At 32.1% G+C, this 18,561-nt stretch overlaps 1 protein-coding gene across 1 annotated transcript in view; it reads right to left on the bottom strand.

Annotated features, from left to right (window-relative positions):
* Positions 1-18,561, bottom strand: part of Dach1 (dachshund family transcription factor 1) — a 365,290-nt gene that overhangs the window by 29,818 nt on the left and 316,911 nt on the right. Inside the window, exons 7-10 of the mRNA XM_090342049.1 lie at positions 13,873-14,024; positions 7,356-7,503; positions 4,390-4,533; positions 3,825-3,893 (exon numbers count right to left, since the gene is read on the bottom strand). Of these exons, the coding sequence (XP_090198175.1) occupies positions 3,825-3,893; positions 4,390-4,533; positions 7,356-7,503; positions 13,873-14,024 (513 nt within the window). The remainder of the gene's footprint in view (positions 1-3,824; positions 3,894-4,389; positions 4,534-7,355; positions 7,504-13,872; positions 14,025-18,561) is intronic.

The raw sequence follows: 18,561 nt of genomic DNA, 5'->3' as shown, positions 1-18,561 counted from the left end.
CCCTGGTTGACAGGGGAAAGAAGTGAGGCTTCCCTGGGAATTAAATACTAAACATTCCAGCAAGATAGGAAACCCAACAAGGAAGATGTTTCCCTGGGTGAGGTATACATGTATTTAAATGTGCAGATGTTTTGAAGAATGCTTATTGACATCCATAAACCTGCTGAATGTATATATGAAGTTCATACATTCCAAATGATCTTAGAAACATATAAAGTAGAACATATAGAGAGTAAAACCAAGTGGAGAAAAGTGTCCAAATTCTGACACAAATCGTAATGTGTTACATATGTTGAATCAGCATGAGGGTTAATTCCTACACAATTCAGGTAATAAAAACAGGTATTCATTTGAATGCATTTTGTATTCTTAATCTATCCACCTAACACATGAATCTAAAATTAGTTGTTAGAAATATCAACAATAAAGACATACTTAGAAAAGTTAAATCATTTGAAATAGGAAAGGTAAAGGGGAAAACAAGATGGGGGGTGGGGAACGGAAATAGGGATGAAAACATGAGAAGAGGTATCAATGTATGTGAAGTAATGCTTCTTTTTTTTTTTTTTTTTTTTTTTTTTTTTGCCAGTCCTGGGCTTGAGCTCAGGGCCTGAGCACTGTCTTTGGACTTTCTCAAGGCTAGAGCTCTACCACTTGAGCCTCAGCACCACTTCTGGCTTTTTTCTATGTATGTGGTACCGAGGAATCGAACCCGGGTCTTCATGCATGCTAGGCAAGCACTTTAACCACTAGGCCAAACTCCCGGCCCCAGTAATGCCTCTTCTATGTGGTAATATAACTGTAACCCCTCTATTAATTAAAATAAAATACAAAAATATAAATAAAATGCAGAAAAATTAAAAAAGAAATAATAAAAAATATAAATTGTAAAAAAAAAGTTAAATCATTTGGAGATCATCACCCCTGTAAAGAATATTGCCTTTTCTTTTTATTGTATCCTATTGTAGGGATAATGTAATAGAGGGGTTACAGTTACATTTGTCAGGCAGTAGGGACACATAAGGAATATTTTCTATACTATTCCAGTAACATTTTTCTCACTTTTCCAGTTTTATGAAAATAATGGTATTAAGGCCAAGGAGACAATATTTAGTCTAACCCGAAGTGCTTAGAAGAGGGTAATTACTTGGCACTTGAGTAGTATTTAAGCGCCCAACTTCTAGGTGACTCACTTGTATGCCAAGCATGGCATTTATTTATTATTGCTAAAGTTAAAAATACATTAGTAACATACAAAAAAAGTGGGCCTTCCCCCCCCATTTCCTAATCAAGTTCAGTTTATTTTGGAAGAGAGAAAAATTCAGTCATGATTGGACTGGGCTAAGGAAAGAATACAAAGAATATGGTAACACCTGGACAAACCAAGGAAATGGGAGTTTGTATATGAATTACAAACAACAGAATCTTGTGTCTGTCAGAAAGCACGGCACAGGCCACTTCCCAAACTAGTAATAAGCTTTTTGCTTTTCTCATTTGCCTCTCCAGTTTTGTTTTCATTGTTATCGTTAATAGACAGAATTCAACTTAATCCAGATTTGTTTCTTCCATGTCTTCTGTTCACTGATTTGTATTATTTGAGAGTTTTAAAATACATTAATTTAGTGGATGGTTAAAAAAACATAAAGTACAAAATGAACACAATCAGTGAAGTTAAATTTAACAAACGATCTGGTAAATATAATGTAATCCCTCTATTAATTACAATAAATTCTTTCAAAACATTAACAAAAGATCTCTCTATGCTATAACTTCAATAGTTGTAGAGTCATGCAACTGCTGTCGGAATAACCTTTTAAGCAATGTGAGCTAAAAACATAGATTGAGAAAATCATATTATCTACAAAAGATTATCATGAGAAAGATTTCTATTGAAAGCAAACAGTGCAAATATTGGCAGGCAGTATGAATGATTTTATGTTATAATTAAAAACAAAAGTACTCCTATAATAATTTGTATTTGGCATTAAATTACTAGGCATAATTATTGTAGAATATATTTTCTATAATCATGTAATTTTTGGGAGTAAGTTTAAGGGGTTATTCAAATGAGGGCAGTTAAACACAAAAGGCAGGCAATTTGTGATTAAGAGTATGTGTTTTTCAGAAGAAGCAAATCATAATGGAAACTGGATATTGTCAATATTTCAAACTCGTGCAACAAGTCTTCATCTATATTAACGCTTGCATTTGTTGGCTCAAATGACAGCATTCTTGCCTGTCGAGTATGAGGCCCTGAGTTTAAGTACTAGTGATACCACCCCAAAAAGGGTAAGTTTGAATAGTTTATTTTGTAATTTAAAAAAATAATTAATTTTATTTTTATGACCAAAATCTTGCTTATTTAAGGCATAGATATTATGTGAACTCTGAAAAATTAATCAGTAATAAATTATTAATACTGATGTGCTCAGGATTATATCTAGAAATATATTTTCTATAATTTTTGCCGATGTTGAGTTTGTCTGAATTGAGAATTTGTATCTAGTAGATAATTATTATATCATACCTACTTGGAATCTCTTGTGCATTCTTAGAGCATTTTAATATTCCTAAATGAACACAGGATTAGTTTTTGCATATACAATCTAAGATTGTATTCATTATATTCATTAGCCAGATTGATATTATCAGTCTTAATAAGAATTTTTGTTACTAAAACTTGCTCAGATATGTGTATTAGTTTTACAAAATCATATGTACAAATGTTCTGAAACATATAATGCTTTGAAAAATAACTTGTAGACATAATTGTACAATTGCATACATACAATTATGTCTCTGGAAATGTCTCACAAGAACAAGTAGTTCAAGAACAAGTATTTAAAACATTGTTAAGATCTCAGGTAAAATAAATGCATGAAAATACAATATTCTTTTCCTAGAATTCTTTTTTTTCAATTTTCTAATGGTTAGTTATGACACAATCATGCTCGACAGATGCAAACCTCCCTTATGCTAAGTCAAGAGTGACACTTTTGTAGCTGATTAACCTCACACAATTAATGACCTACAATCCTAAAAATGACTGAGCTTCAAATGTAAGGCCTGTAATTATTTTAAGCTTACCAGTGAAGAATTATTTTTTAAGCCAGAAAACAAACATTATTCATTTCTGTTAGGTAAGCATGTTGTTAGCTGAGTTTGCTGTCTACAATAGATGTTTGACTCTCAGTGCTACCTTTTGATTTTGTTCTTGCTTCAGAGTGTGTTTTCAGCAATGTATGTATTTATAGATTTCAAATATTTAATACAACTCCCTGTGTTCTGTGTATGCTTTTTTCTTAGTGGCTTTATGTTATTAAAATGTATCCAATGACACACAGAATCTGTGGGAATGTACATGAAAACAATACATTTTTATCTAACATTTAACAAATTATTTTGAACGCACCTTGCGATCACTGTTACACAAAATGGGTAGCCAGGCAAATTTAATTTTTTTAACAACCGGCTATTTGCTTAATCCATGCTTCCATTTATGTAGTATGAAACCTATTTCACCAGACTAGGCTACAAATATTCAATAAAGCACATTTACTGTGACCAAGATTAAATCATACATTGTTTAAAATTAATTATTCCTTTTTAATTGCACTGTATAAACAGAAATGACCTGTTAATTTAAAGAAAATCTATCAGCACAAAATGAATTCACTCTTATAAACAAGCAAGATGAACTTGACCTTGTTTGAACTTGTTTTGATGTGGCCCAGATGGTAGGCTACATGCTTGAATAGCAGGCTAAAGCTGAGGAAAAACTCATATAGCAAGATCTAGATTTATAGCCTTCTGCAGATTCCTACCTTGTATTGTCCTTTCGGCATCTGTTCTGCCACCACTGCGGTCAGCTTCTATCTCTGGGGTCAGAGAGTCTAAAAGCACAGAAACGTACAAGTGACACATATTTCATTTGACTCTCATTGCCCCCCCCTTTTTTTTTATATAAGAGCAACCTGTTAACTTGGATGCTGAACTAAAATCGCATAAATCTTTGTCGTCTTTTAAAGGTTGAACTGAAACTATACCCGTAAGAATTTCCAAGAGATTGGAACAGATAAGGAAGGTGATATTGTACCCTACGATGAAAGAGTAGGGAGGTCTTAGATTAATATTTTATTATGTTTCAGTAGGAAAAGATTTGGTTAATCACAAAAGCAAGGTGCCAGATCCCAAAGAACAAAAGGTAGAAGCTCTTAAACAATACAGCCTTTCTCTAACCCATTCCTCTTGACAAGTACGTGTTCTGGTATAAGCATAGCTGAATGAATCACACAAGTTACAGAAATATAAAGAAGCAAGCGTATGTCTAAATTGTCCCTTGGGCTATAGAAATCAACTTTGGCTATGCATAAGCATACACTTCCTTACCATTAAGGACCCTGAGACTGTCTGTGGACGCTGCCTGTTTCAGTGTCTGCTCTGCTTGCTCACGCCGTTTGGTCTCAAATTCAAGTGCTTCCTGTAATTTTCTCTTTGCCTTCTTTTCCTTCTTTAGTCTTTTCTGAACAATAGCTAGAAAAGAGTATATGCATATGACTTAAAAATGTTGTAATGTTGCTAATTTACAAATGGTCTGTAATTTTCATTTTAAATGGAATTCCAAAAACACCTTTACCTATACGAATTCCCGACAAAATTTTCCTAGAAACAATTTTTATGTTAGCCTTGAACTACTTCTCTACAAGAATGATTTTAATTGTCTAATGGGGTGGTAATTTTAGTAAAAACTTACTGAAAAAGGAAACTTGATTAAATATATTTTGTGGCTTACTTGTAAGTCTTTGAATAAAAACAGCGTGATAGTGTTTTGTATAGTGCAAACCTTTATTAACTGGTTTTCTATTTCCTGATGTATTTTCCCAAACAATGTTGCATTAAAGCGTATTATACCAAATGGTTTGAAATAGTACTTTTGAAAATTAGGAACAACATATTCTTATTGTCAACACATGGAATAAATAATTTAGATAAAATTATGATATCCTTAGGCAGTAATTTCTTCATAATAAAGTTGTAGCATCATGTATAAAAAATTACTACATTTTATCTTTTCATGCATCTATCTGGTAGATACTACAACCTCACTGTTATTTACAATGTCCTTAATAATGAGGCTTTTTTATATAAGTAGGTATTTAGAAAAGGCAGGTGATTATTTTGCATTTCTTTCCTACTGAACAAGTAAATATATACATATATATATATGCACAAAAACAAATTTACTTCACAGAATTTGTTCTAAGCCTACTGATATTATAACTAAATCATTATAACTTTGTTTATATATAAATATATGGTAACTAGTAAGCAGAAAGGAAACATATGTGTTTTTATTTGAAATTATCATCTTGATAATTTGCAAATATTATGGAAATGATAAATACTATTGATATGACAAAACATGAGAAAACTTTAGTCATCATGAGTAATAATTTCAACAATAGTTCATAACCACCTATTAAATAAAAATATGATTTCACACACTTAGTCAAAATATAAAGCAATAATTTAAGAATTTTAATTTCAATTTCCAATCACTATATGCCTTTTTTTTAACATCTTGAATGTTGTTAGGCATACTAATGTTGTCAGCCATAGTAAATGGCAGTCCACTAGTTTCTTGGGTTGAACACTGTTGTATCTTGTAACTTGAAAATTCATTTATCAAAGTAAAAGGCAGTAAAAAAAAGTCAACTCAAGCATTTCATATAAATGCTAATTTCCTTTTATTTAATAGTGTAAAAATCATATGCTTGCCTCAACAAAATTACTTTCTCACCATTCCTTTCCAAATATGACTATTTATGTCTCTTTAGAAAAACATAGTTATTCTTAATACTTAAATTATCCATTCCTATAATAATAAAACTGACTACCCAGCATCCTACCATTGGCCCTTCATTGTCTATGTCTTATAGAATGGAATCAAGTAAGATTTTTATATTCTGTCTATGAATTACTACCTTGCTTCAACAGACACATTCACAAGAGATTGTAACCTTAAAATTTCCATTCATAACTAATTAAATGGAAGTTGATGGTTTGGTCTATGAATGTTTTGCCCTCTAGTGGTTAAAGAAATGAAACAGAATGTAAAACTTCCTGACATGTTGAAACCAATAAAATTATGAGGGTCTTTCATGTATCCAAAGGACTATTTTAGAAATTACAAGGTCTGCCTTTCAGCCTTGTAATAAGAAAAGAAGAATTTTCCAGGTAGAATGAAGTTAAGACACGGCTATAAAATGGCAGGTGGTTTTACAGAATTAACCCTTTAAATCAAAGTCCAAAATCACTAGGAATACACCCTTTATCAATGTTTATATTGCTTTAATTATCTTGCTACCATAATCTAGGTGAAGGTCATATTGCTTAGAACTATGAAATATAACTGAGTTCTCTTAAATCAGGCTTATATCAGGAACCCATGATACTAATGAAACAATCAGTTAAGTTCTGCCATTGTTTCAAAAGCAAAACAAAACAATAATCTTGAAATGACCATTTCAAAAATATAAAAGAGGAATGTGTACAACATGTATAGTAGCTACTTACTCAATGAAAGAAAAATAATTTTCTCCTTTGCTAAAATGCTTTCATATTTGAGGTAAAGGGAATGGGAGGGAGGTTGATGATATTGGCTGTAAATACTCATCAGAGTCATACATAAAAGAAGCATAAAATGAATGCCTTTCAAGCTTAACTATAGTTATATTGTACAATGTGTTAAAAGAAGTGATTCACAGATCAATAATATCATTATTTTTACCCAATAAGAATTTATATAGGTTTCTACTCTGTGGACCTGACCTTGCTGAATGAAAATGAGGCGCTGAGAAGAAAATTATACAAACACTTAAAGTTTAGTCATTTGCTCAGATATTCATCAGCCTTCAATTTCATTTGATAAATATCTCACTAAACCTGCTTCACTTGAATCATCTGGACTTTCTATTTTATCTTTATGTCTTTAACCCCTAAGTATCCCCCCCCACCCCTGCAAAGGGCAATTGTAAATGAGCAGAAACAGTTTCACCATGGCAGTCATCTTATCAGACCTCATTTTTAAAGAATATGAATTTGCAAAAAACTATAGGCATAAAAATAATATGATCAATGACACTTCCTGATGTGGTCATAGAAATGAACATATACGCTGGAACATTAAGAAATACAAGTGAACACTAAGATGCAAATTCTGTCTTAAAGTTTAGTTATACAGACGTTAACCAAAATAAAAAAGCTCCCCCCACTAAAATAAAACATCTCACACCACATGTATTCTTCAGTGGATGATTTAAAAACATTTGACTTATTTAAAATGTCAGAAATACCTCTATTCTTTTGTTCCATAGCCAGCTGCTTCTCAAGTGTTTCTCTTAATTCTCGTTCCCTTAAAAAATCCATTTTCAGCTCTGTTTTTTCCAGTTGGACCTGTTTTTCCTGAGCTCTGGCATTATCTATAGCCACTTTCAATAGCCCCTGTACAAAGATAGTACACAAAACAGTAATATTTTTGGTACAAAGCACATTTCAATCATCATTTAGAATTTTAAACGAGTCGACCCCACTTACCAGATTCTTCAGTTGTTGTACGTTCACCCAGCATTCCCTAGGACAAGTACTATAACTAAAGAACAAAACTTCTAAACACAATTAAACTATTTTAGGAAGACAAATATTTATGGTATGCAGGTTATTCTGCTCCTAATTAGAATGTTAGTTCCAAATCTGAATGAAAGCAGGACTATGCTTTGTCTTAAAATTCTTCCAGAAGTAGTTCTCTGGTATAGTTGAGAATATCCATGTTAATCTAGTGGTCTCTCCATTGTGATGGAGCACATTTTTCCCATACCTTACCAAGATAATACTATACTACCTCTATGGTGACATTTCATCTCCTTTGTGTTACTCAATACAACAGCTGCTTTTTGCACCTTAGAACTTAGATTTTTCTCTTCCAAACATAAACACTTTTCCTTCAGGTTTCTGCATGGCTCAAACTCTCATTCAATTTCATCCTTTTCTTACCATTAAATTTAGAATAGTCTTCAGCTATATCTTGTTATTCCTTCCTTAAAAGTTCATATCATTTATGATGATATTCTATCAAAATAGTTATTTATTTACAGCTTTATATTGTGTCTCTTCAACTGCAATCTCCAATTCAGGTGTGATACTGTCTCTTTTTAATTCCTAAGGCAACAGGGCCTAGAAAGTGCCTAACGTATAAGGGGTTTAAAATTTTTTGTAAATATAAATAGTAATAGTGTGATATAGAGCATAATAGCACAACAGTGTATTATTTTTAAGTCATGCAAAATGCTTATATTAGTAAGATAATGATTTTTAATAAACTAAGATTAATAAGTCAAGAGTACATATGAGGAGAAAATGCTTGTTTTGCAACTCATTATGGAGATACATATATATAAGTGCATATACAGATTAAATTGACTTAAGGAAGACTTTAAATAGCTTGAAATACTTTAAGATATTTGAAAAGGAGGTTATGAGAATATGCTGACCATATAAACAGTATGTTTCTTGGCTTACTAACATTCTTTGTGTTACAATGACTAGTAAGTCAAAATTGAAAGTTTTGTCTTTGCCAGTCAACACTAAAAATGCTACCTTACAGTAGAAAGCATTGTGTCTAGATTTGTGCCTCTTACAGAGTGAAATTTTCCATTAACGTTACATATGAGATAGAAATGGATATGATTGGTAGTGAATCAAGGATATGAGCTTCTTGCACAAGTCAAATGAGTACTCTGAAACAGGGATTTCAACTCTATCCTGATATTTGTATCCAACAAAGGCATAGCCTTAACTTCAGCAGATCAATGTAGCATTTTGCATTTCCATAGCTACTTTTTAAAATTTTCTCTGAACACATATGTATTATTTTACATGTTATACCTGACACTGAATTCTCTGGTACAATCCTTATGATATGAGAATAGATGGAGAAGGATTTCTGTGTAGCACGTGCCCCTCCCCACTCTTTTGTTGTTTAACAATAAAGGGTAACTATGAATGTAAGGAAACTGCCATCTTAACTCAAATTAGTAACATTCTTGTATATGTTTCTTTTTCATCAGGAACAAACAATTAGTAACAAATGAAAGAGATCATTACATCAACTGCCCTTTTAGATCACCCCAATTAAAACTTTAGTTTAGCTGTATTTTAATTCTAACATACCAAATTCTAATTTTCTGCTCTGATTGCTCTTGTTGACTTATCTTTGAAAGATGTACTCTCTGTGCAATGTCTAGAGATTATTTAGCAAGATGCCAATGTTGGCACCACTTAATGTGTTGATTGGTTGTATTATCAGTAGCTGTTTAAATTACTATTAAACTATTATTGTCCTTGGATGACAAAACACAATATTTTGGTGTTCTTTAAACATGAAACAATCATTATGAATAAACACGTTGAATAATGTTAAACCGCAATTCTAACTCTATAAAAGGAATTTTCATTTATAAAAAAATAAGATGCTAAAACATCTTTGTTTACTATTTCATTTTTTTGCAGTTCTTATTAATGTGGATATGGTAGCACATGACCTATTTCTTCTTCTATGCTTGAAGCTTATTAGCATTTAGAATCCTATATCTTCTAGAGAGTATTTACAAGTTCATAAAATTTAATTACATTTTTAAACTTTAAATTAGTGGACATCAGAAAGAGTCCAATCGGAACAGAATTCTGCAATGGTGTCATACTGATACAAATTCAAAAATATAGTATTACCAAGGACAATTCTTCAGTTAAAAAAAAAAGAAACATTAAATTTCAATGTGGCACAGGGATGGAATAAACAATAGAGAGAAATGTACATAAAATCTACACACCATTAGGTCACAGTTTTAAGCACTAATGATGCTAATAGTTTCAAACTTGAGTTACTTCTATAAAATTTCCAGGTTGATCATAATATGGAAAATATGACATAAATGATGATTTTCATTTTAGACAGATAATATCTACCAAAATGCTGGCGTGACAGAGTGAATATCTGTGCAAAAAAAGTTTTAAACGTGTATTTGTTCAAGAGGTATTTAGTTCTAAGGATGCTAAAGCTGGATAGTGAATGCACTGAAGAAATACATTTTCTGAATGGCACTGTGGCTCAAGTGGTAGAGCACTAGCTTTGAGCTAAAGAGCTTAGGGACAGAGTTCAAGCCCCACTACCAGAAAAAAGGAATAATGTTTTATGTTTATTTTGATACAATGACAAGAAACAATGGCTGATTAACCTCAAATTTATTTTCCAAAATGAGACATGGCGGTTATGTAATATGCAATTTTTTTAACTTTTCTGATGGTCTGTTTTATAAATAAAATTATTTTCTTTTTTTTTTCAGAGAATAAGCCTGTGTTCAATGTATATCTTATGAAACTGGGAAGGTTGATTGGGAAGTATGGGGGGACTTAATAAAAGGGATGTTATTGTTCAAGAAACATTGTCCTCATAAACTGATATGTTCAATTGTAACCCCTTTGTACAACTACTTAAGAATTTAAAAAATGTAATTTACACAAGTGTATTAACTGGAGTGTGGTAGATTTAGGGGAGTATCTAATGATGTAATTCATTAGAAAGACTAGCAATGCAATAAAATTACCACAGAGAATTGGTACTCATAAAGGGAGGGTGGTATCAAGGGGGAGAGGTACATAAATGAAGAGAGAAAGAGGAGAGAATGCAGTCAAAATTCAATGGATATCTTACAACAGTAAGAAAATTGAAAGGAGAAATGAATAGGGGAGGAATGAGGGAGAATGAGGGTTTACATTAATCAAGAGGGTTTATATTAGTCAAGATGTATTCTATTCATAAATTGCTTTGGTAAATGACAACTGCTTTGAACAACTACTTAAAGATAAAGAAAGAAAGAAAGAAAGAAAGAAAGAAAGAAAGAAAGAAAGAAGAAGAAGGAAGGAAGGAAGGAAGGAAGGAAGGAAGGAAGGAAGGAAGGAAGGAAGGAAGAGATGAGAGGGAAAGAAAGAGGAGGAGGGAGGAAGGAAGGAAGAAAGAGAGGAAGGAGAATGGTGAAACAGAACTATGTGTGTGTGACGGATTCACTGCAGAGTCTAGTAATGGCACTAAAGCCTCCTAGGTTTAGGAATTCGAAGTAGCTATCTATATGAGATAACTTCAAGTAATATTATGCAAGAATAAGTGTTACCCTGATAGTTAGATTCAAGAGGAAAAGGTTACCTGGTGTAAGAAAGCTTTTGTATTTGATACAAGTTTGTTTTAGAATTATATATTAAATAAGATTTGATAGTCATTGGAACTTAAATGCCAATGTTTGTGCTCAATAACACATTGATGAAAATGTGTATAAAGCTGTAGTCCAAAATAACTTTAGTAACTACTCATTCTGATGAAAATAAAGAGAAAATCCTAAAACCATGGAGGTTAGGTGATTTATGCAATGTCCCACATTGTGAGTTGAGAAAGACTACATCACAACTTCATCTATTTCCTCATTTTTCCCTTTTAATAATTTCCTGTCTTTGAAGAATGAGAAGGAATTACATCCCTTAGACAAGGTAGACTAAGGAAAATAAGAATCACAGATAATATCAACTGAAACATTATCAAAGAGACAAAATTCAGTAAGATTTCATTTTTAAGGGGTACTGAGGAAACACAAGACTTTTTTACTTTCTAAGTGGGTTCTCTACCATTTGAATGATAACTCTAACTCTCAATAATATATTTGATATTTACTCTATGTGCACGTTTGTATATATTAATCATATATAACACTTACATCTGTGTTTTCAGATACATGCATGTAAAGCTGAAATGAGAAATCACTGATTCTTTGAAGCATTCCTATTACAGGTGTTCTAAATTTATCAGACCACAATTATAATTTGTTTGGTCATGGGGCTTTTTTTTTTTTTTTTGCCAGTCCTGGGCTTGAGCTCAGGGCCTGAGCACTGTCCTTGGACTTTCTCAAGGCTAGAGCTCTACCACTTGAGCCTCAGCACCACTTCTGGCTTTTTTCTATGTATGTGGTACCGAGGAATCGAACCCGGGTCTTCATGCATGCTAGGCAAGCACTTTAACCACTAGGCCAAACTCCCGGCCCCCCACAATTATAATTTGAGATGAGAAAGAAATAATGTGGATTTTATTGAACATTCTCTATAAAATAGGTCTTAGAGGCATATGATTGGAAAGGGGAATGTCAGTCCTAGAGCCAATTCAAAAACTAAATATTTATTCACAATCTGGCCATTTCAAACTCGGTTTTCTTTACTTTCTTTGTCAGTTTTTTTTCCTTTTCTTTTGTAAACAAAAATAATTTGAATTGATATAGGTTATCTTAATCTGAGTGTTCCTGACATAGAGTAGGTGGGTAAAAGTTATTCAACTGCCAGTTTTTGTTTTACCATGAAATGCAGTGGTTAGCATAGCCTATGGTCCAGGAATAAATCCCCTTTTCAGAAGGGCATTCTTGTTTACCCTGACAAATCCAAGAAATAGTTCCTGGGCTGAAACAGAAATTAATTCTCACTGGTTTGGTGTAAAAACTCTTAGTTGAAGATAGCACACAAAGAGTACTTCCTTTGCCTCAGAAGGAATTGCACACATAAGAAAACAAATTATACGCCTACTTTTCTTAAATTGAGAAATGTTGAGCAATATTTGCTGAAAGCATTTAATTTAACCAGAAAGACATTCACTAAAAGCTTTACCTCATAGAAAACAATTATGTGGGTGAAATGTAGGGGGTAAATGTCATATGTTTATTTTAAAATATAATCAATTATTTGGAAATGATTAAATTTAGGCTGGATTAATGACTTATTTCAATTACTGAGATATAAAACCTTAATGTTGAGTACAGTTCTGGAGACTCTAATTACATTAGTATTAAAAATGCCATATTAATAGATGAGAAGATATGTTACATTAAGGGTCTTCTGTTATGTCCTTGGAGAGGTAAATAAAATTAATTACATTTCTACTGGGAGAAAGTTTTAATATAGTAGGAAAATATTATTGAGGGTAGAATGTTGAAGCAGGACTCTCAAGTAAAATATGGGTAGCCATATCTGCAAGCTCATACCTACTTCTAGTTATTGCAACTATGGAGAAGTCGATGGTGAAGTTCTCCATCTGGGGTCCACATGATTACCGCATGTGTGGGCAAGAAATCATGCTTTCTTCTATTCCAAACACTCTTATTATCTTGGCTCCATGCTCTATGTTATTGTTAACTCTGAGTATTTTTGATTCATAATGTACTATACGTAAAATATACATCCTGACAACCACATAGGAAATCCGTGGAAAGTTTTGTATGGCCTTTTTGAAGTCTATTCTTTGAAGAAACTCTATTAGCTGAAAACAAACTTATTTATGAAAGAAGGGCTTTTTTAATTCTTCTATAGTAGACATATTTAAAATGAATAAACATATCATTTCCTCACTGAAAGGACTGCAGTTTAAAGTTATGTAAATATTTATTAGAACTGGTGTGCCGTCATTCAGTAAACTAGACAAACTTAAACAGCTAAATCCGTCCCAGTATCTGGCAAGTAAGAGAGTATTTGAAGCAATTTTTTTTTAATGCCTATGTAATTTTCATCTAAATGTTTCATGTGTCTTAATATACACGTTTTAGAGTTATAAAAACAATTTTCCTCATGTATCAATTTTGAAATATGTTTTGCTAGGACAACCTTCAATACTTCGGTCCAGTCAATAATGTGAGTGGATTAAGTCGGGAGATGTTAAATTTTAGAAAGTAACATTGATAGCTGCATGTTCCACGTTCCTTTCTTACACAGGGCAAAACCTACAAAGCCTACCTGGATATTCGTAAGAAGGGTCTCTATGGAAGACAATCCGTCAGGAAACAGGAAAGGAGATGGGAAACCTGGAGGTAGTGGTTGTCCATGCCCAGTTAGAGAAAGTTTGTCAAGGCTGTCTCTTGCGGTTGGTGTAGAAAGCGGGGTCTCATCTGTATGTGATTGAAACAAAAATATAGAACAAGTTACGCTTGTCTGTTTTTATTAGACCTCAGTAATGGCTTCCCTAGTGGTTTCCAGAACATTTATTGCAAATTGGTTCCTGCTATCAGGAGAAAATGCTTTCTGCTGAATTTTCTTTAATGAAAAAGCTGTAGAGATACAACAAGATAACATTAATGAGTAACTTTATAAGCCTTTTAAATGCAGTCTCTAATGAGACTGAGTTTACAGTGCCATAGAATCTTTTTAAAACAAATATTATCTCATATATAGTTGTGATAATATATTCAGGCTGACTTTATGGGCAGCTTCCCAATTATCTCATTGTTGTTTGTATTGACAATAGAATATTTTTAGAAGTTTATGTAAGAGAAATGCTTTATGTATCAGAATGTTTCTTTCTTAATCCTCTGTGTTAAGAATTTTTCAAATATATTCATAAGAACTTAAAAAATTAGAATTGTAAGCTTTCATTTCAAAGTTAAAAACAAACAGAATTCAAATATAGTTTTTTTCTATAACTAAATTATTCATTATCATTAAGTCATGAGACTTTGAACTTCAAGTTCTCTTGGAATTTGACACATTTTGCCTATATATTGAAAACTTACAATTGTTTACAAGTGAAAGGGCTTGGGAGAAAGAGTAATAAAAAAAGTCTGACAATATTTAGAAAACTAAATTAATAAGTAAAATAAATTCACCTTTACTATACTTGTTGAATACACCTCCTCATTTAAAGTAATTTAAAATAAGGCAAAAATGTATACTTTTGCTCTCAATGATTATTGTCTAATCATTTTGTAATTTCCAATGAGACAGATACAAAGAATGATTTATTTTAGTTTATTGAAATCTGAGAGAAAAATGTATTCAGGGCAGGGTTCTCAATTTTATAAATATCTTCATATTTTACCCCAGGAAAATTAATCAGAACTATGTATTTGCATAGTCCTGATAGTATCTCTCAATTTTGCAAGTAGCTAAAACCTTCACCACACTTGCCTTATGATTATAATTTCATTTCACTCTTCTTTGTGATTATTCTTTCATATTTCATTACAATACCTAACAACTCAACCTTTTTTCCAGCTTTCTCTGGGAAGGACTATTGTAGAAACTTCCTATATTCTCTTGTCCCTCAATAGTGCCAAACAAAGTTAAATTCATCTCTTGAATCTTTCAACATTTGAAGTTAATAGACTAAAAGTAAAGGAAGGTTGGAGAAGGAAGTAATTACACAGATATCCTATCAACTATGCTTCTCATTTTTGCTCACTTACTCACTCACTCGCTCCTCTGCAATTTCTCCTTCCAAATACACAGTGGTTTCTTTAGTGTATTTGTGTATTAGTTATGATCTTAAGATGAAAAGACCTTAGACAAGTTTTGGGCTACCTCATGGCTAGCATTAGCAAGGTGATCTTGGATACCATTTGCCTAGCTGTCATAAATTATGCAACCAGACCAAGGCTGCTCCACTAGATCAATAGCTCTGAGAAGGCACTTGTTAAACATGTATGCATGCAAAATTGTTTAAGAATGGAGAGCAATATTTTTTGATCAGCATCACCTTAGCTGTCACATGCTAAAGAAAATGTGGCTTAATAGATCATGGTGATAATAATTGCTTGTCTTTTTTTTTTTTTTTTTTTTTGCCAGTCCTGGGCTTGAGCTCACGGCCTGAGCAATGTCCTAGGACTTTCTCAAGGCTAGAGCTCTACCACTTGAGCCTCAGCACCACTTCCGGCTTTTTTCTATGTATGTGGTACTGAGGAATCGAACCCGAGTCTTCATGCATGCTAGGCAAGCACTTTAACCACTAGGCCAAACTCCCGACCCTGCTTGTCTTTTGAAGCAAGGCATAGAACTACATGCCCACCTGAGACTATGCTCTGCTTTATCATATAGGACTTCAGAATTCCTAAGGAAAAAGGGATTACATGTATAGATACATGAATGGACACACATTTGATTATAAATTCCATTGCCCCATCATTATTTTTCTGATGAATTTTAGAGCAGCAATAGTTGGCTTTTGTGTGCACTGGATCTGTGTACATTCATGTAGCCAGTAGTTCCTTAAAATAACATTTGAACACACAGAAAATATGTAAAAAAGCACTATGCAAAAGACTCAAAAACTGATGTTGCTTAGAGGAACTCCCAATATTAAGCAGACGATTCCTATAGTTGGTGAGACATTTTTCCTTCCACTATTAGTCATGTATTTGTCCCAGTCCAGGATTAAAACCATCCTTGTGTTTAGGGAAATGTGTTTAGAGAAATGTGTTTGCATGAATGTTTATGTGTGTTTTCCTCTATTGTTTCAATGGAATACCATACTGGTGCAACAATCCTAGCTATATGACAATGGACTATGATTTGGTACAAATTTGTCTGATTGTATTAATTCATTAACTATTTTGCATAGTAGAAATACAACATCAAACTTATTAATATAGGTAAGAAACAAGGTTAGGGAAGAGTGACTACTTAAAACTGGAGAAAAAAAGGATGATTTTTAAGATTCACACACATTTTTTCAAAAGTAAAAAGACTATATATATTAAGAACATGGCTCTTTGTTTTCAAAAATGACATTCTAAATGTTCCAGGAAGATTACAACAAAAGTTTGGGAGGCCAGAGTATATGTTCATTTTGATATCACATACTTTCTGTTGACTTTAAGGGGGAGTTGTGATAAAATACATGTTCATAAAATATCTTATTTCCACACAGTTTTTTATCTCTAACATAATGTTGGCTATCCAGATGTCATGATTTTAAGATTATTATATTTACAATTGTCAATGTGATATGTAAGTTCTTAAAAAAATTGTATTAAAATAAAACTTGAAAGAATTGTCCAGTGAGTTTCTTTACACTGCTGTAGTGGCTTGAACGATGACCACATGAACTTTATAGTTGCATCAACTCCAGAAATCTAGCAATGTTACGTGACTTTAAAATGCTTTTGGTTACAGATATCATCAAGAATATTAAGCCGAGTTCATCCTAGTTTAGGATGGATTCTAAATCCAACAACAACTAACCTTGTAACCCAAAGGCAAAAGGAGATTTGAAAGAAAAGCAAAGACAAACAGTAATGAAGAAAAAATAAGGAAGGTAAAGATGCTTTAATTCTGTGCCACTGTGAAGGGAGTCAGGAGCCCTCAAAAGTTTCTAGATGTTACATGAATTGTTATTTTTAAATTAATAAAGAATTTTAACTAAGTGAACAAAAAAGTGTGTTTAAAGAAAAATCAGAGCATGTTATAACAGCAAAGGACTTTTTTCTAGGACTGTTTATTAATATGTAACAATTGTACAATAAATATATTCAAAATTTTAAGAACACATCATCAACAGGAATAAAATAAGCAGTAAAAGAAAGCAGATTTTGTTTCATAAACTTATTTAAAAAGTAAAGAATAAAAATATGACATCTCATTCTGATAATCATTTCATATCATGGAATCACTCATATGTTAACTCACTTTTCTCTGAATATTAGCAAATAAGATTGATGCCTATGAAAGACAAGCTTTTTTCCCCTCCAATCTTATCACACACAACAATTTAGCAGGATATCCTAAGGAACAGTTTTGTTTAAAACTGTAATGGGCTTCTACTTTTAAAATGTTTTCTTTCCTGTTAATAAAATCTAACTCAGTTGTTATTTTCTTAACTATTCCCTTTGGATTTGAATTATATGTTCTTTCAAGTGCGTGTCTGTGAGTCTCTAGGGGTTTTAATTAAATTGTAAATTCCAAGAGAAAAATAGTCATTCACTTTTAGAAATACATTCATTTTAAGGAAATTCAAATTACTTATTTCGGTGTGAAAAGGATAATATTGCTAATAAGTAGGCTATTTCTACATTTAATGGTTAGAGTCAAACAGAAATTTACTTAAATTTGCAAAGTGAAGAATATAAGAATATAGAAAACAGTATTCTCTATTATAAAGTGAATAATTAGTAATAAAAAAATTTGTTTGGATAAATTTCTATCATGAATGTATGGAAAGACATGCCTATATGAGTTTCTGTAAACTCCAGAACCAAATTATGTAACTGAAGTAGAAGCATTAATAATCTAAAAGTGAAATATTGGTGATAACAAAATATCATTTGAAAATTATATCCATGTAGAGGATCATTCTGAGCTCAATCATAACCTTAATACTGATTTATTCTTATGCTAGGCACTCTGAGTTTAATATGGAAGAAAAACAGTAATAAATCTGAATAATATGACCCCAGAACATAATCTTAGGTCAGGAAATTTTCACGTTTATTTTTCTATTGTCAACTTTTCAGAAAAAAAAGGAAATGTGAAATGTTGCATTAAAATTTATAGGAAAGACTTCCATGAATCTTCCAATGTATATAAAATATATAATAGGAATACTGTGGAATAAGACTTACTTATTTCAAATGCATTTCCCAATTTAAAATATTACAGAATTTTTAATAAAATTGTCAACACATTCCTCTATGCCAAAACATTTATGCTAAATTT

The sequence above is a fragment of the Megascapheus bottae genome, chromosome 11 (assembly GCF_031878675.1).
Source record: "Megascapheus bottae isolate mThoBot1 chromosome 11, mThoBot2.hap1, whole genome shotgun sequence".
Taxonomy (NCBI): domain Eukaryota; kingdom Metazoa; phylum Chordata; class Mammalia; order Rodentia; family Geomyidae; genus Megascapheus; species Megascapheus bottae.
Note: the sequence above shows the minus strand (reverse complement) of the source record. Positions and strands in the feature narration are given on the sequence as shown.